This window comes from Mytilus edulis, chromosome 12 (assembly GCF_963676685.1).
Source record: "Mytilus edulis chromosome 12, xbMytEdul2.2, whole genome shotgun sequence".
NCBI lineage: Eukaryota > Metazoa > Mollusca > Bivalvia > Mytilida > Mytilidae > Mytilus > Mytilus edulis.
This window is the reverse complement of record NC_092355.1, coordinates 50,385,269-50,400,080: the sequence shown is the minus strand read 5'-3', so window position 1 is coordinate 50,400,080 and position 14,812 is coordinate 50,385,269. Positions and strand designations below refer to the sequence as shown.

General features: G+C 33.6%; 2 protein-coding genes across 2 annotated transcripts in view; both read left to right on the top strand.

The window, feature by feature from the left end:
- The window catches only part of LOC139497673 (MAM and LDL-receptor class A domain-containing protein 2-like), a 174,450-nt gene extending 167,314 nt beyond the window's left edge, over nucleotides 1-7,136 (top strand). The window contains exons 57-59 of the mRNA XM_071285906.1: nucleotides 1,481-1,822; nucleotides 5,473-5,610; nucleotides 6,760-7,136. Coding sequence (XP_071142007.1) covers nucleotides 1,481-1,822; nucleotides 5,473-5,610; nucleotides 6,760-7,136 — 857 coding nt within the window. The remainder of the gene's footprint in view (nucleotides 1-1,480; nucleotides 1,823-5,472; nucleotides 5,611-6,759) is intronic.
- Nucleotides 7,137-7,481: 345 nt separating this feature from the next.
- The window catches only part of LOC139498736 (enteropeptidase-like), a 55,621-nt gene continuing 48,290 nt past the window's right edge, over nucleotides 7,482-14,812 (top strand). The window contains exons 1-5 of the mRNA XM_071287271.1: nucleotides 7,482-7,640; nucleotides 9,474-9,608; nucleotides 11,530-11,753; nucleotides 13,103-13,220; nucleotides 14,154-14,270. Coding sequence (XP_071143372.1) covers nucleotides 7,610-7,640; nucleotides 9,474-9,608; nucleotides 11,530-11,753; nucleotides 13,103-13,220; nucleotides 14,154-14,270 — 625 coding nt within the window. The 5' untranslated portion in view covers nucleotides 7,482-7,609. The remainder of the gene's footprint in view (nucleotides 7,641-9,473; nucleotides 9,609-11,529; nucleotides 11,754-13,102; nucleotides 13,221-14,153; nucleotides 14,271-14,812) is intronic.

The following is a 14,812-nucleotide window of genomic DNA, read 5'->3' as shown; positions in this document are numbered from 1 at the left end:
CATGACACTTGACAGAATTTAACCCCACTTATACAGATTCTTCTATAGGACATGACATTGTGCATTGGCTATTTTCATATTTGATCAGTGTGATTTTTGTGGTTTCCAATATGAAAACATTGAAAACATTGAAGGTCATTTCTGTTTATATTATTTGAAGACAGCATCGACATCAGTCTTCCTTGTAAATTAAATACACAGATTTTGCTGTATTCAGTACACAGTTGTTGAATTACATTCATCAGGAACAACAAGACTTTAAAAAACCTAAAATACTTACCTACACATGAAGCAATGTACCACAAGGGACCTTAATAGAAATCTTCAATCATAATGTTTATATAAGTTATAACATTTGTCAACTGGGAATTTTTAGTACAAACACTGAATTCTATGTAGATTTTGTCTGACTATACAGAATGGGTTTTTATCATTGTTGAAGGCCGTACGGTTGCCTATAATTGCTTTAAATACATCCACTTCATTTGAACTTTGGTGGATAGTTGTCTCGTTGGCAATCATACCACATCTCCTTATTTTTATATAAACTTTTCAGTAGCAGAGGTTCCCAATTAAAAATTTCAACCTATACAACTGTTTGTCTAGTATTTTTATGCCCCATTTATGGGCATTTTGTTTTTTGGTTTGTTCGTCCGTTCGTTCATTTGTTCATTCGTTCGTCCATCTGTCCCACTTCAGGTTAAAGTTTGTTGATGTATGGCACCAAGCTTCATCTGTTTATGACATACCCTGTCACACTTTTTCAATTCATCAAGGGGCCTCGGTGGCCGAGTTGTCTAAGTAGTCGAACTACTGTATCACTAGCCAGTCAACACTGAGGATGTGAGTTTGAATCCCACACAGGACAGGTGCACTTGACTCCAATCTTAATTGACAAGGATTGTCAGTTTTCCTACCAAAGCCGAAAGGTCAGTGGTTCTCTCCGGGCATTCTGGCTTCCTCCACCAATACAAACTGACCGCCACGAAATAGCACAATAGTGTTGAAAGTGGCGTTAAACACCAATCAATCAGTCAATTCATAAAACTTGGAACCTCAAAATGTTGTGAAAATAAAGAAAATATTCATCCCATTTTTCTCAGCAATTGCAAATTATATATGCTTGATATATGCAGGGGTATAATTTGTTAGCAATAGCTCACAGTACAACTTGTTTGCATCATCATCACTTTTATTGTGATTTAATATAAGGTCCTTTATCAATAGTTGTTTATGAATGCTGTTGTACAGTTGAGTTCAGATTCAGTACAAGTAAGATTACAATTTAGAGTATTGTATTGGAGAAGACCACATTCATTTCATTTTCTGCAGTCATAGTAAGAAAAGATTTATGATGCAGCATCTTTCTGCCTATCTTAACTGCTGGCCCTAAGTACTTCCACAGATAATGCATAATGGTAGCATCCAATGTAGTTTCATTTTTTATGTGTTTTTGTTAAGATTATATTTTTTGTTGTAGGACATTTTATGTATGTAGAGAGCTCCCATGGACAGCCAGGAGATACAACCTACCTATCCTTCCCACAATTTACCAGTAACAATCCAAGTAGCTTGCATTTTTCATACCATATGTTGGGTGATAATATTGGTACCCTTGACATCCTGTCGAAGAATACTGCCACTTCTACTGTTACCAAGCTATGGACAAGAACAGGGGAGCAGAGTCAGTATTGGATTAAGAGTTGTGTCCCTTTATCACCAGAAACAGAACAGACGATCTTATTTGTTGCCACCAAAGCTTCAGGATTTAATGGAGACATAGCACTAGATAATGTTTATGTTGCTGATGGCAATTGTCCAGGTAATGAAAAAGCAATAAGAAAGCTGATTAATCAGACCCAAGTCAGAAATCTTGTCAGTAGTTGTAGTGACATATCGCTCCGTCTATACACTTGGGCACAGGCCAACCAGCCCAGGTTTATTAAGTTTCTATCCGGCCTGTAAGAATTTCTACTCCAGGCCAATAGAATCTATGCAAAATTTTCTAAAAGATAAGTATTCACTTTGGTCCTGTGGCAGCAAAACTTTATCGCCAACACTGTATATCCCAATGTTTTTTTCTTTATTAAGGGAATACTGTTTTAATGACAGAATTTTGATTGTTTCTGCTGTTCAAAACTTGTAGAAAACATCTTTTTAAATTAGTCCTAGATAATGTTTTCTTCATAATTATTTTGAATTAACCAAGTCTTAAACATATCAGGAAATCTTGGCGTTTGTGGGTTTACCACTTGAAAATTCTGGTATATAGTTCATTAACACATTTTTGTCAAGTCTGCAGCATTTTGTAATGGAAAATGGACACAGCGATGCTATAACATTGTCAGCATCAGCAGTATCATCATTTAGGAACAGTCTTTGGTTTAATCTTGTCGAAGCTTTATGGAATTTTATGAAGCTTGGACTGAATCTTTGTATAATCAAAACGCAAAATTTAAAGATTTGTATTTTTTCCTTTTTCTGTTTTTAACCGGATTTTTGTGACAAAAATGTCGGTTATTGATTTAGGGATGTACGGCTGGCGGTCGGGCAGTCGGGCGGGTGGGCGGGCGGGCGGGCGGGCGGCAACCAAATGGTGTCTGTGCATTTACTCATGAATCGTTCATCCAAAGCTTTTAAAATTTTAATATGATGTTACTGACAACAAAATGAAGGTCAAGTTCAAGAATGACGATTTTGACTTTTACCGTTCAGGAGTTATGGTTCTTGAAAGATTGAAAAATAGCGTTTCCTGTCGTGTCCGTGCATTTACGCATGAACTGTTCAACCAAAGCTTCCCAAATTGTAATATGTTGTTACTGATGAAAAAATGGAGGTCAAGTTCATGAATGACGATTTTGACCTTTACCGTTCAGGAATTATGGTTCTTGAAAGATTGAAAAATGGCGTTTCCAGTCGTGTCCGTGCATTTACGCATGAACTGTTCAATCAAAGCTTCCCAAATTTTAATATGTTGTTACTGATGACAAAATGGAGGTCAAGTTCAAGAATGACGATTTTGACTTTTACCTTTCAGGAGTTATGGTTCTTGAAAGATTGAAAAATGGTGTTTCCAGTCATGTCCGTGCATTTACTCATGAACTGTTCAACCAAAGCTTTTCAAATTTTAATATTTGTTACTGATGACAAAATGGAGGTCAAGTTTAATAATGTCGATTTTGACTTTTACCGTTCAGGAGTTATGGTTCTTGAAAGATCAAAAAATGGCGTTTCCATTCATGTTGTTGCATTTACTCATGAACCATTCAACCTAAGCTCTTTCAAATTTTAATATGTTGATACTGATGAAAAAATGCAGGTCAAATGTGATATTGACGATTTTCACTTTCACCGCTCATCAGTTATGGTTCTTGTGATATTTCCAGGACACTAATAAATGTTAATAAATCCGGTTTGCTGTCGTTGTGACAGCCTCTTGTTTGACTGATATATGAACTTTGTTATTTTTTATGCCCCATCTACGATAGTAGAGGGGCATTATGTTTTCTGGTCTGTGCATCCTTCCGTCTGTGCGTCCGTCCGTTCGTCCCACTTCAGGTTAAAGTTTTTGGTCAAGGTAGTTTTTGATGAAGCTGAAGTCCAATCAACTTGAAACTTAGTACACAAGTTCCTTATGATATGATCTTTCTTATTTTAAAACAAAATTAAATTTTTGACCCCATTTTCATGGTCCACTGAACATAGAAATTAAAAGTGCGAGTTTCAGGTTAAAGTTTTTGGTCAAGGTAGTTTTTGATGAAGCTGAAGTCCAATCAACTTGAAACTTAGTACACATGTTCCTTATGATATGGTCTTTCTTATTTTTAAACAAAATCAAACTTTTGACCCCATTTTCATGGTCCACTGAACATAGAAATTAAAAGTGCGAGTTTCAGGTTAAAGTTTTTGGTCAAGGTAGTTTTTGATGAAGCTGAAGTCCAATCAACTTGAAACTTAGTACACATGTTCCTTATGATATGATCTTTCTTATTTTAAAACAAAATTAAACTTTTGACCCCATTTTCATGGTCCACTGAACATAGAAATTAAAAGTGCGAGTTTCAGGTTAAAGTTTTTGGTCAAGGTAGTTTTTGATGAAACTGAAGTCCAATCAACTTGAAACTTAGTTCACATGTTCCCTTTTGGTTGATCTTTTTACTTTTAAGGCCAAATTAGATTTTTTACCCAATTTCACGGTTCATTGAACATGGAAAATAATAATGCGAGTGGGGTATCCGTGTACTTTGGACACATTCTTGTTTGTAGTTTTTTTTTTACATTAATACCTTTGTCAAACCTTCGTAGAATTTTTTAAAACTTTGACAGAAGCATTTTATGATTAAAAGATAATTTCTGATGCAAATTTTTGAAAGTATTTTTTTCATCATTTTACTAAAAAAAATGGACTGAGTATTTTGCAGTTAACAATTACTGTAGAACATTTACATACAGTCTGGGATAACATTTTTAAGATATCAATAACTTTGTCAAACCTTCATGGAAATTTTCTGAAAATTGGACAGAGGCTTTTTTATGATCCTCAGATCAGTAAATGAAAAGGACAAGGTATGATAAGGCCTGTTTCTGCCCCCCCCCCCCTTTTTCTCATTTTTAAAATTTTGTTTTGGAAAGCTACTTGTCCCGTTAAAATATTCCCTTAGGTTTGAAGTTTGTTTTGATGAACTTCGAAACCATTAATTTCAGAAAATGGGTGAGGAGAGGTGGGTAAAGGGGCATCAAAACCGCCAAAAGAAGGAAAAATTTCGATTTTTGGCCATTGTTTCTTAAAAATTAAGACCCGGAGAAAACTATGGCGATTTAGACAGCAAAAACTGTTCTCATGACATAAAAATAAGAAAATTCCTGGGTCACGTTGGCGCAGGCACTAAAAAACTAAAAATTTGTTGTACGGAACACTTGCAAAGTTAATTATAATTACAATATTTCAATAATAACAGAAAGTTTAACCCCCTCACCTCACCAAGTTGCTAAAATTAGTGGTTTTGAAGTTCATCCAAACAAACTTCAAACCTCAGGGAATATTTTAACATAATAAGTAGCTTTCCAAAATAGAATTTGAAAAAGGAGAAAATAGAGGGGCCAAAAACAAGCCTTATCATACCTTGTCCTTTACTGATAAATGAACATAGTTTTGTTTCACAGTTAAAATTTAATTCAGTATTGACTCAAGTACCAAAATTCAACACGTCAAAATTGAACCACTGCTGTTTTCATAAAAACCCCAAAAATTTTATGATTTACAGGATATTAAGTTTTTACCAACATGGCTGTTATATGCATACGACAAATTTAAGTTTTAAAGGGCTATAAATTCATATTCAGCACCCCATATTAGAAATTGTTTTCAGTGCTAATTTTTTAAGGAGATGCTTGTCTCTTTTATTTTAATGTGTTTATAAAAAATTATGAAAAAAGAATTGTGCATCATTTTATTTGTTCTGCCTTATCTAGATACAAATGTAGAGTGTGACTTTGAAGAAGAAGATTTTCAATGTGGTTATATCAATGGAACACATTACTCAGAAGATGGATGGGTCACTGTACTATACAACTCTGATAACATGGCTGCAATGGCCGGTACAGATACTGGTATGAATAAGTGTTTTTGTGTAGTAATTTTAAAATAACTATTTATTCTGCAACATAAGTAGCAAAATCTGTATCCAAGAACAAAACTAAAAAATGCATCAAAAGTTTTAGAAAGCCAGGAACAATTTCCATATCTGAATAATAGAAACAAATATCAAACACAAGTTTTGTGATCTTTGGTGTTTACAGAAACTTCTTTCGTGGAGCTTGTTGCAAAAGATACTTTACACTTGATATTGTTGTAAACTGGCACGTTATAAATGATTCACTACAACAATAAAAATTTTCAGCAGGGATCACAGCAATATACACATTAGATAAGATTTCAGATTTGCAATTTTGCTTTTTGCAGCGAAAGATTTTCTATTTTTGGTCCTAAGTCACTGTAATATTTTGAGCCTTGAAATACAGTCAAACATGCATTGAGCAGTCACTCATGGGAAGTATCAAAAGTGACCGCTCAAGAGAGGTGACCTTTTAATTGAGGTTCCGAAAAATAAAATCTGATTGCGACATGGAACATGGCCAGGATCGTGTCAAATTGTTTTAGTGTTTTCAATTGGTAGAGTTATCTTTGGTGCGAGCAGACAAATTAAAAATGACGGATTTTGGAACTCTAAATTTGAAGACAACATTTGAATCAGTTAATATTCGTGGATAAATGATATGGTTTTCAATTGAAACTGAAATGAGTGGAAAACGAGAAATTCACAAAGTCCCTCCTACTGCGCGATCTCAGTTGCAAACGGGTTCCAATTTTTATAATGACCTCGATACCGAACACATATATTTTTCTTTATCATTTTATTTTAGTTGTTAAACACATGAAAATGGCTGTTGTTAAAAGTTGAAATGACTATTCCGTGCAAAAATTAGGTGACCGGTGACCGCTGACCGCGTTAGACATGTGACTGCTGAAAAGAGTTAAATTGTATAGAGAAAACGTTTGGGAGGGTCTGAAAGTGGACATTAGAGGCAGCTGGCCGTGGAAACAAGGTGATCGTTAAGGCAGGTTTGACTGTAAATAAGTACTTGTAATTTTGTTGTTTTAAAAAACAAGAGGATTAAGGCAACTGATAAATATTTTTGTTAATTTCAACATTTTAGTTTTCAAAGTCAAACGGTAATTTTTATTCTTTCTATTTACAGGAAAGTTTTTGTGGTCTGAATCAGTTACAAATAGGACCACACTGATATCTCCAAAATTTGAAGTGAATGCTACGTCCTGTATAACATTCCAGTACTACACTAAATTCCAGGACAGCAACACAAGTTCTCTATCTGTATATGCTTCACCTGTAGAGACAGATAGAGGCCTGAATCGATCAAGGCTATGGAGTATAAATAGAGACTCAGTCGGATGGAAACTTGGGCTGCTTGAACTAACAGGATACACTATGCCTGTCCACCTTAATATAGCAAATGTACTTGGACAGGTTGGCTTGGATAAATTCAATATTGCATTAGGAAAATGTCCAGAATTATGTAAGTATAGGCCTATGAAGAAGAGATATGAGCAGGTATAGTTTCCTAGCTATGGACACACATTATTTTTTATCCATATTTATTTTATTTCAAATACAGACTACAATTTTCTTTCAAAATTCATTTTTTTTGTAAAACAGTCAATCTTGCATCATTCCACTGAACAAAAACTGGTGATGAATTTTTAAGACATAGAAGTTGCAAAAAAGCTATTATCTTACTGAACTAGCTACATGTACAGAAAATAATGAGTACTAGTATTTAAATAATGATATTAATTTTGTTATCCTGTTTACAGAGATTTTTTTATTTTCCATAATGCCCAGCAGGACAGTTTAGCTGTGGTGACTATTGTATAGACATTTCTTTTTTTACTTCATGCCAACTTGACTGTTTAGTTGTTGAAGCTACTGTATATACTGATCTTTATTTTCCAGCATGCCCAGCAGGACAGTTTAGCTGTGGTGATTATTGTATAGACAACAGTAAAGTTTGTGATCGTCATTTTGACTGCATGGATCATTCTGATGAAACTGAGCTTTGTGGTAAATGTATTGTCCCCTTACTGTATGTCTCATAATCCTATTGGACGTCAATTTCATGAAAATATCTGACTTATATAAAATGAGGAGATTTGGTAGGATTGCCAATGAGACAACTATCCAACAGTGTGTTATAGCAACTATAGATCACTGTAAGACCTTCAACAATGAGCTAAACCTATACTGTATAGTCCACTATAAAAGGCCCCAAACCTATACTGTATAGTCCACTATAAAAGGCCCCACCATGACAAAATGTGAAACAATTCAAGCACCAAAAAAAAAAAAGGTTTGATTTATGACATAACAATAAGAAAAATCAAAAACTGACAGACAGCCACCAACAACAACAACCACTGCATTACAGGCATTTAACAGCTGTAAAAAATTGAACTGCACATTAAATATCTTGGTCATTAACATTTACCTGGTTTTAAAAATTGACTTTTTTTCAAACTCACATTTTGCTGTCAGTAAGCAGGTTTTGTTTGTTTGGTTGTTTTTTTTTTAAGAAAAAGTGTCAAACAAAAGAAAATGTCAAAATTTTTTCAATTCTTTATAATTTTAGCTTAAATGTAGCTGCATAGTGTGGGTTGTGGTCTGTTATTTGTCTCAATTTTGCCATGGTGTTACAATTAATATTAAGAGGTAGACAGGGTCATAATTTCATCAGCAGTGTATGCCATATAAAAGACAGGAAGACATACGAATCATAACATTATTTGTTGAAGAAAAAAAGCATGCAATAATATTGGGAAAATTGTGACCCATAGAAATTTATAAATATGCAAAAATTTCAGTGGAGATATTCAAAAAATTGAAAGTATGTGTTAGGGTTTAATTTAAATTCATTGAAGTACAAGATTATTGCATGTAAAACAGCTTCTGTATTTAAGATTGATTTGATATTTGGTCTAGAATTTTATATAATTATTGATGTTGTACTATGTAAACAAAAATCGTATCTGCAGTGCAGTTACTTCTTGTATGAAAATTACTTGAATCTTTATTATACCCAGTATGCATGAAATTCTATATAAAAATAAGAAGATGTGGTATGATTGCCAATGAAACAACACTCCACAAGAGACCAAATGAAAATGGAATTAACAACTGTAGGTCACCGTTCGGCCTTCAACAATGAGCAAAGCCCACACCGCATAGTCGGCTACAAAAGGCCCCGAAATGACAAATGTAAAACAATTCAAACGAGAAAACTAATGGCTTAATTTATGAACAAAATAATGCACAAAAAACAAATATGTTACATAGCAACAAACGACAACCACTGATATACAGGCTCCTGACTTGGGACAGGCACATACAGAATGTGGTGAGGTTAAACTAGTTAGTTGGTGCCAAACCCTCCCCCTAACCTGGGACATTGATTGGTGTAACAGTACAACATAAGAACAAACCATAAAAATCAGTTGAAAAAGGCTTAACTCATCAGATGGATACAAATAGAAAATACATCTAACAAAAACACGGAGTTGACGTAGACACAACAGAAATACTTTAAGTACAGTTCTGAGAGTACGCTCAGTTACTGACAGCTAGTTCTTTGCTTTTATGACCTCATATTTGGTTTGGAACTTACTATAAATGTAAACAGTTGTTTAATGTGAGCAATATTCAGAACAGCAGAAAGCGAGTTTAGATATATACAGCACGGCGCTACTTGCAATATATTCTATTTATTGATTAGAGGGTAATAGTTCTGCAATACAATTTTAGGAAATCTTGAATGAACCGTGTCTAAGAAAAATGTTACTAAGACATGTTCTTGTATATATAGAAATCAGTGTAAGAATTGATGTTTTAATATTGTTACAGTGAGCAGTATAAGTTGTGATTTTGAAGACCAGTTTCTGTGTGGCTACTATAGTACAGGTGTTTATAGTTTTATGGAAGGAAAGAAGATCCTCTACCAGGAATGGATATACGATCATACATACCAGAATACATCAGGTCAGTGGTATAAATAGATCAGGTTATTATACCCCCGCTTTAAAAAAGTGGAGGTAAACTGTTGTACCGCTGTCTGACCGTCCGTCCATCCATCTGTCCCATGAATATTTTTTTCGTCCCATCTTTCTCAGTAACTGCATCATAAGGATTTCTGAAATTTGGTTTCAGGGTTTATATGAGTCAGCTATACTGTGTGATGAGTTTTCATATTCATCACTCAACAACTTCCTGTTTACCGAAATATTTGGCTGGGGGTATCATCAGTGAGCAGTAGCTCACAGTTTCACTTGTTACCTTATACTTTAAATTTTTACACCAACCATTAAAGACCCAATACTTGTCCTCAGCTATTAATAGTTTTGAACAGCATATGATATATAAATACTTTTGCTGTTATCCCTGCTGTAAGCACTATATTACTTCCAATTTTCAACCAATTTGAAATTTATATGATCGTATCAAATTTGAAATTTTTCAATATTTTGCTTTATTACCTGTTTTTAAACCTTTTTGGATTCACCATATGATTTTTTTTGCCCATGCCATGGTGGAGGGGGCATTAAGTTCTACCCTTGTCAGTCTGTATATCCTTTCCGACAGTCTGTACCTCAAAAAATTAGTTTCTGTTCTCTAACTTAAGTTTGCCTCAACCAACTGTAATGAAATATCCACATAATGCTTATTACCACCAAACACAGATCCGGGTCAAATTTGGATGGCGTCACTTTCACCATTCTCAAGTTGTGTCCCTTTATAACTGGAAAATTTGGAAAATTTGGCAAATTTACTGTTTCCACTATCTAACTTAACTTTGCCTCAACCAAATGTTGTGAAAATTATACAGGATGCTTACAACCAACAAACACAGATCAGGTTCAAATTTGGTCACTTTCACTGTTCTAGAGTCATCTCCCTTTATTAATTGAAAAATTGCTGAATTTGCTGTATATTCACAAGTTTTAGCATCTGTGTACCAGGGACATATTTTTCTTTTATTTTTTATAGAACTACGTACTCAGGTCAGTCTTAAATTGAGGTTAATTGAATATTTCAGTATTTTTTCAGCACACATGTTTAGATATAGCATTGCAGCTCAGTCCTTGACTACAAGAAAATGATTACAAATTATTTCAACAATAAAATATTTCTACATATCTTTATAGCATATGTACATGAAACATCACATGTGTAATCATATGTCTAACTTGTGATGAATCCTGGTTTTTGGTCTTTTTATGCCCCACCTACGATAGTAGAGGGGCATTATGTTTTCTGGTCTGTGACTCCGTTCGTCCGTCCGGTTAAAGTTTTTGGTCGAGGTAGATTTTGATGAAGCTGAAGTCCAATCAACTTGAAACTTAATACACATGTTCCCCATGATATGATCTTTCTAATTTTAATGCCAAATTATAGTTTTGACCCCAATTTCATGGTCCACTGAACATAGAAAATGATAGTGGAAAGTTCAGGTTAAAGTTTTTGGTCAAGGTAGTTTTTGATGAAGTTAAAGTTACATAACTTGAAACTTAGTACACATGTTCCCTATGATATGATCTTTCTAATTTTAATTTTAAATTAAAGTTTTGACCCCAATTTCACGGTCCACTGAACATAGAAAATGATAGTGGGAGTGGGGCATCCGTGTACTATGGACACATTCTTGTTTAATTTAAAATATAAATAGGAAATTAGAATTAATTTTTTTTGTTCGCCCTAGTTAAAAATTTTATAATTTTGTCAAAATTTAACAAGTGTCCTCTTGTCGTATGTAAAATTTTAACCCTTGAAACTAGATTTTAATTTCAAATGGTCTTAAACAAAACTGAAGATTCGCTTTGAAAGGAAATGCATCACATGTTGCATAATAGATAATAGTGAACCTTTTAGCAGGTTTTTTTACATCTACCATCTTTTTTTTCAGGAAGATTTTATGGTATGGTCAGTTACTTGGGAAGCATATTCAGCTTTAGCTCTCCTGTGCAGGAGGTGACAAACAGATCCTGTCTATCATTGTACTATATAGGACATGCAAACCGGTTTGATTTTGAGGTCAGATACCTTGACAGCAAGGTCATATCAAGAAATATCACAAGATTTTCTGATTCAAAACTTACTGATGTGTCCAACATCTGGAAACCAGTGCAGGTAAGAATTAATTTTACAGAGTACCAAACTGAGAATTGTGTCCATCATCTGGAAACCAAGTCGATGTAAGAAAAAATTATTTCCCTGCATACATACCTGTCAACCTATGACAATGAAAAATGCAGGTGATGACCTGCATAGAAGAATGAAATCTCAGGTCATAATGAGTACAAACTTTTTCGAGCTGAATTTCAGTATTTAGGGGACATTTTTCTTATAATTTATATATATCAAAGTTTCCAAAACATATCCACATGGTTAAGTTATATAAAATTGTAACTATTACTTAATTGCACTTGAAGGCCATTGATAGATTTATGTTATGTTGGCTTAATTCATTTTCATAGCATATATTTGTGCAGATTTATTCATATGAACATACTTGAAACAATGTTGATATTTGAATATAAAAAGATAAAGTTAAACAATTAAAAGAGATATAGATAAAAAAAAAAAAAAAAAGTAATTTTCAAAATTTTTATTTTTTAATTGTTCTTAGGTAGAAAAATAAGTAAAAGTATTATTCTGACATGTTTTTGCATTCAATTCATTTTAGATTTAATCTTTTTACAAAAAACGCATAAGTTTAAGGAGAATATTGAGATGACAAAAAAGGGGAAGTAACTCAAGTTGTTTTAAAAACAACTTTGAAATACATAAATTATTTATGACATAAAGCTAAGATAATTGGCCATGGTGTTAATTAACAGTGTGTTTGACACCAAAGCTGTCAAGTGAAGCCATGCACTGAAATGGGTCACTTAATTTGAGTTTACACAGGTAGCTGAACTTCTTGTCCAGGAAGAATTACGAATTTACCGGTTATTTCAAAGGAAAATCACTTATGAAATCAGTCTGAAAGCTTTTAAAAATCCAGGTGAAAACGGGTTATTTTTCTAATTCTCGGTTATTTGGTCACCCGGCGGGTGTCCTGGGTGACCTCTCAGAATTGTAAAAATCTCGGGTCACACCCGCAGGATCCGGGTCAGTTGACAGGTATGTGCATAGACGTGTCATACATCTGAAAACAAGCTCAAGAAAGCAATTTTTAGTTCCATTAGTACCACACAGGTCCACACTGAGAGATGTGTTCAACATAGATAAGAATGATCTATCTTTTAATAGTACCAAAACTGAAATCACTGAGGAATTTGTTGTAACATCTGGAAACCATTTCAGGTAAGAATTATCTACCCTTAAGTTGACATTGAAGGATGTATCAACAACTGTGGTAAAGATTATTGGTCAAACTATTTTTAATTTTAACTTTTCTGAAAAATTAAAACAAATTTAAGAATATTCTTCAAAACAAAGCAAACTCACTAATTGTAAACCTATACTTTTTTCAGCTGTCCATTCAGCCAGGAAAGATTCAGATCAATTTTCAGATCCATGATGTAAACTCTGATATCAAATATTTTGGGATTGATGATGTGACATTGACACCAGGAGAATGTCCTCCACTGGGTATGTTTAATGGTATAAATATAAACAAATGTTGGGTAAACTTTAAAATGACAGCAATCAAACAAATGAAAAAAAAGGAATCAACTTTCACGATATTGATTGGATTTTGACTATAAATTATTTTTATTCAATATTATCAAAACCATGACAGATGACAAGTTGCTTTAGCTAATAAGTTAATTATTATTTGAGTGAAATTGTTAATTTGTATTTGACATGAGCAACACAACAGTTGCCACTAGGCGAACTGTGACTGCTTACCCCTCCAGATCACTTGATTTCCCCCCTGCTTTTGGTGGCATTTGTCTTGCTTAAGGGCATATGATACAGTGTTGATCCCACTGTGATTTTTTTATGAAAATTTGCATGCAAGCTATTTTGCTCTTAGTTAATTCAAATATGTAATAAAAAATAAACCAAAAAAATAAAATAAAAAAGATAAATGGGGTTAAAATTTTAGACATTTACTTGAAATTTTGGTTTCTTATAAAAGCCATTATTTGGCCTCTAAAATTAAAAAATAGTAAACATATTCAAACCTTTCTAATTATGTTGATAAATGAATCAGTTGCTTCAATCTGGAAAGTTTAGTGCAGAATTGTCACTATGATTTCATAAACATGGAAAAATGGTAATTTTACGCATAGTTTTTGGTCAAGATATCTTAGCAAAAGCTTAACACAAAAAGATAATTAACACACATAAACATCTTTATGAAGTACATTTTGTAGCAAAATAATTTTTTTGGATAATTTAATTTTAATTATTGACTAGATGGACTGCATTGAAATTCTCAGATATGACTAGTTAACTTTTTGTTTTACTTTTTAAGCAGGGAAAGTAATGTAGTCATAAAAAATGAACCAATAAGTTCAGGCAAGCTTTTTGGAAAGCTGATAAATGTTATCCCATATTCTATCCTTTTCTTCACAGTTTGCCCAGCAGGACTACTTCCCTGCCATAAAGATGGTATCTGTATTAAGGAGAAGAAAGAATGTGATAAAATTCCCCAGTGTCCCTCTGGTGAAGATGAAGCAGACTCAGTCTGTCGTAAGTATTGGACATTTTTTAAATAGTTTTTTTTCAAATATTCACAGAAATAGTTCATGATCGTTTTTTACAAATTTGTCTGTATTTTGTGTATAATAGGACATTAGGGTATTTGCATAAAAACAACAACCCAATGACACTCGCAAAAAAATGACTTAATTAGAGGTCAGCATATAGTTTGCATTTGATATTTCTTCATGAATTTAACCTGATTGGGTTGGTATCAAAGGCTATAGAATTTTGGGACATTCTATTCAATATCCAGGAGCAATTATGCCAATAGATACTGCAATGTAAATGGGTTTTCGTGTGTAAACGTATTTTTCATTTATAATCTGTCTCATGACATTATACAACGCTAGCCCAGTCGTTTACGTTACTGGTAGAGAGGGTTCGGCCTGTGCTTTCGCTCCAGGACTTCTGACAGCATACTGACAATACAACGAAACAACAAATTCAATAAATGACAGTTATAAGAAACCTAAAAATGACCAGTGATGACGATTTGCCAAGCAATGTATTTGCTCATAGAACAAATGACC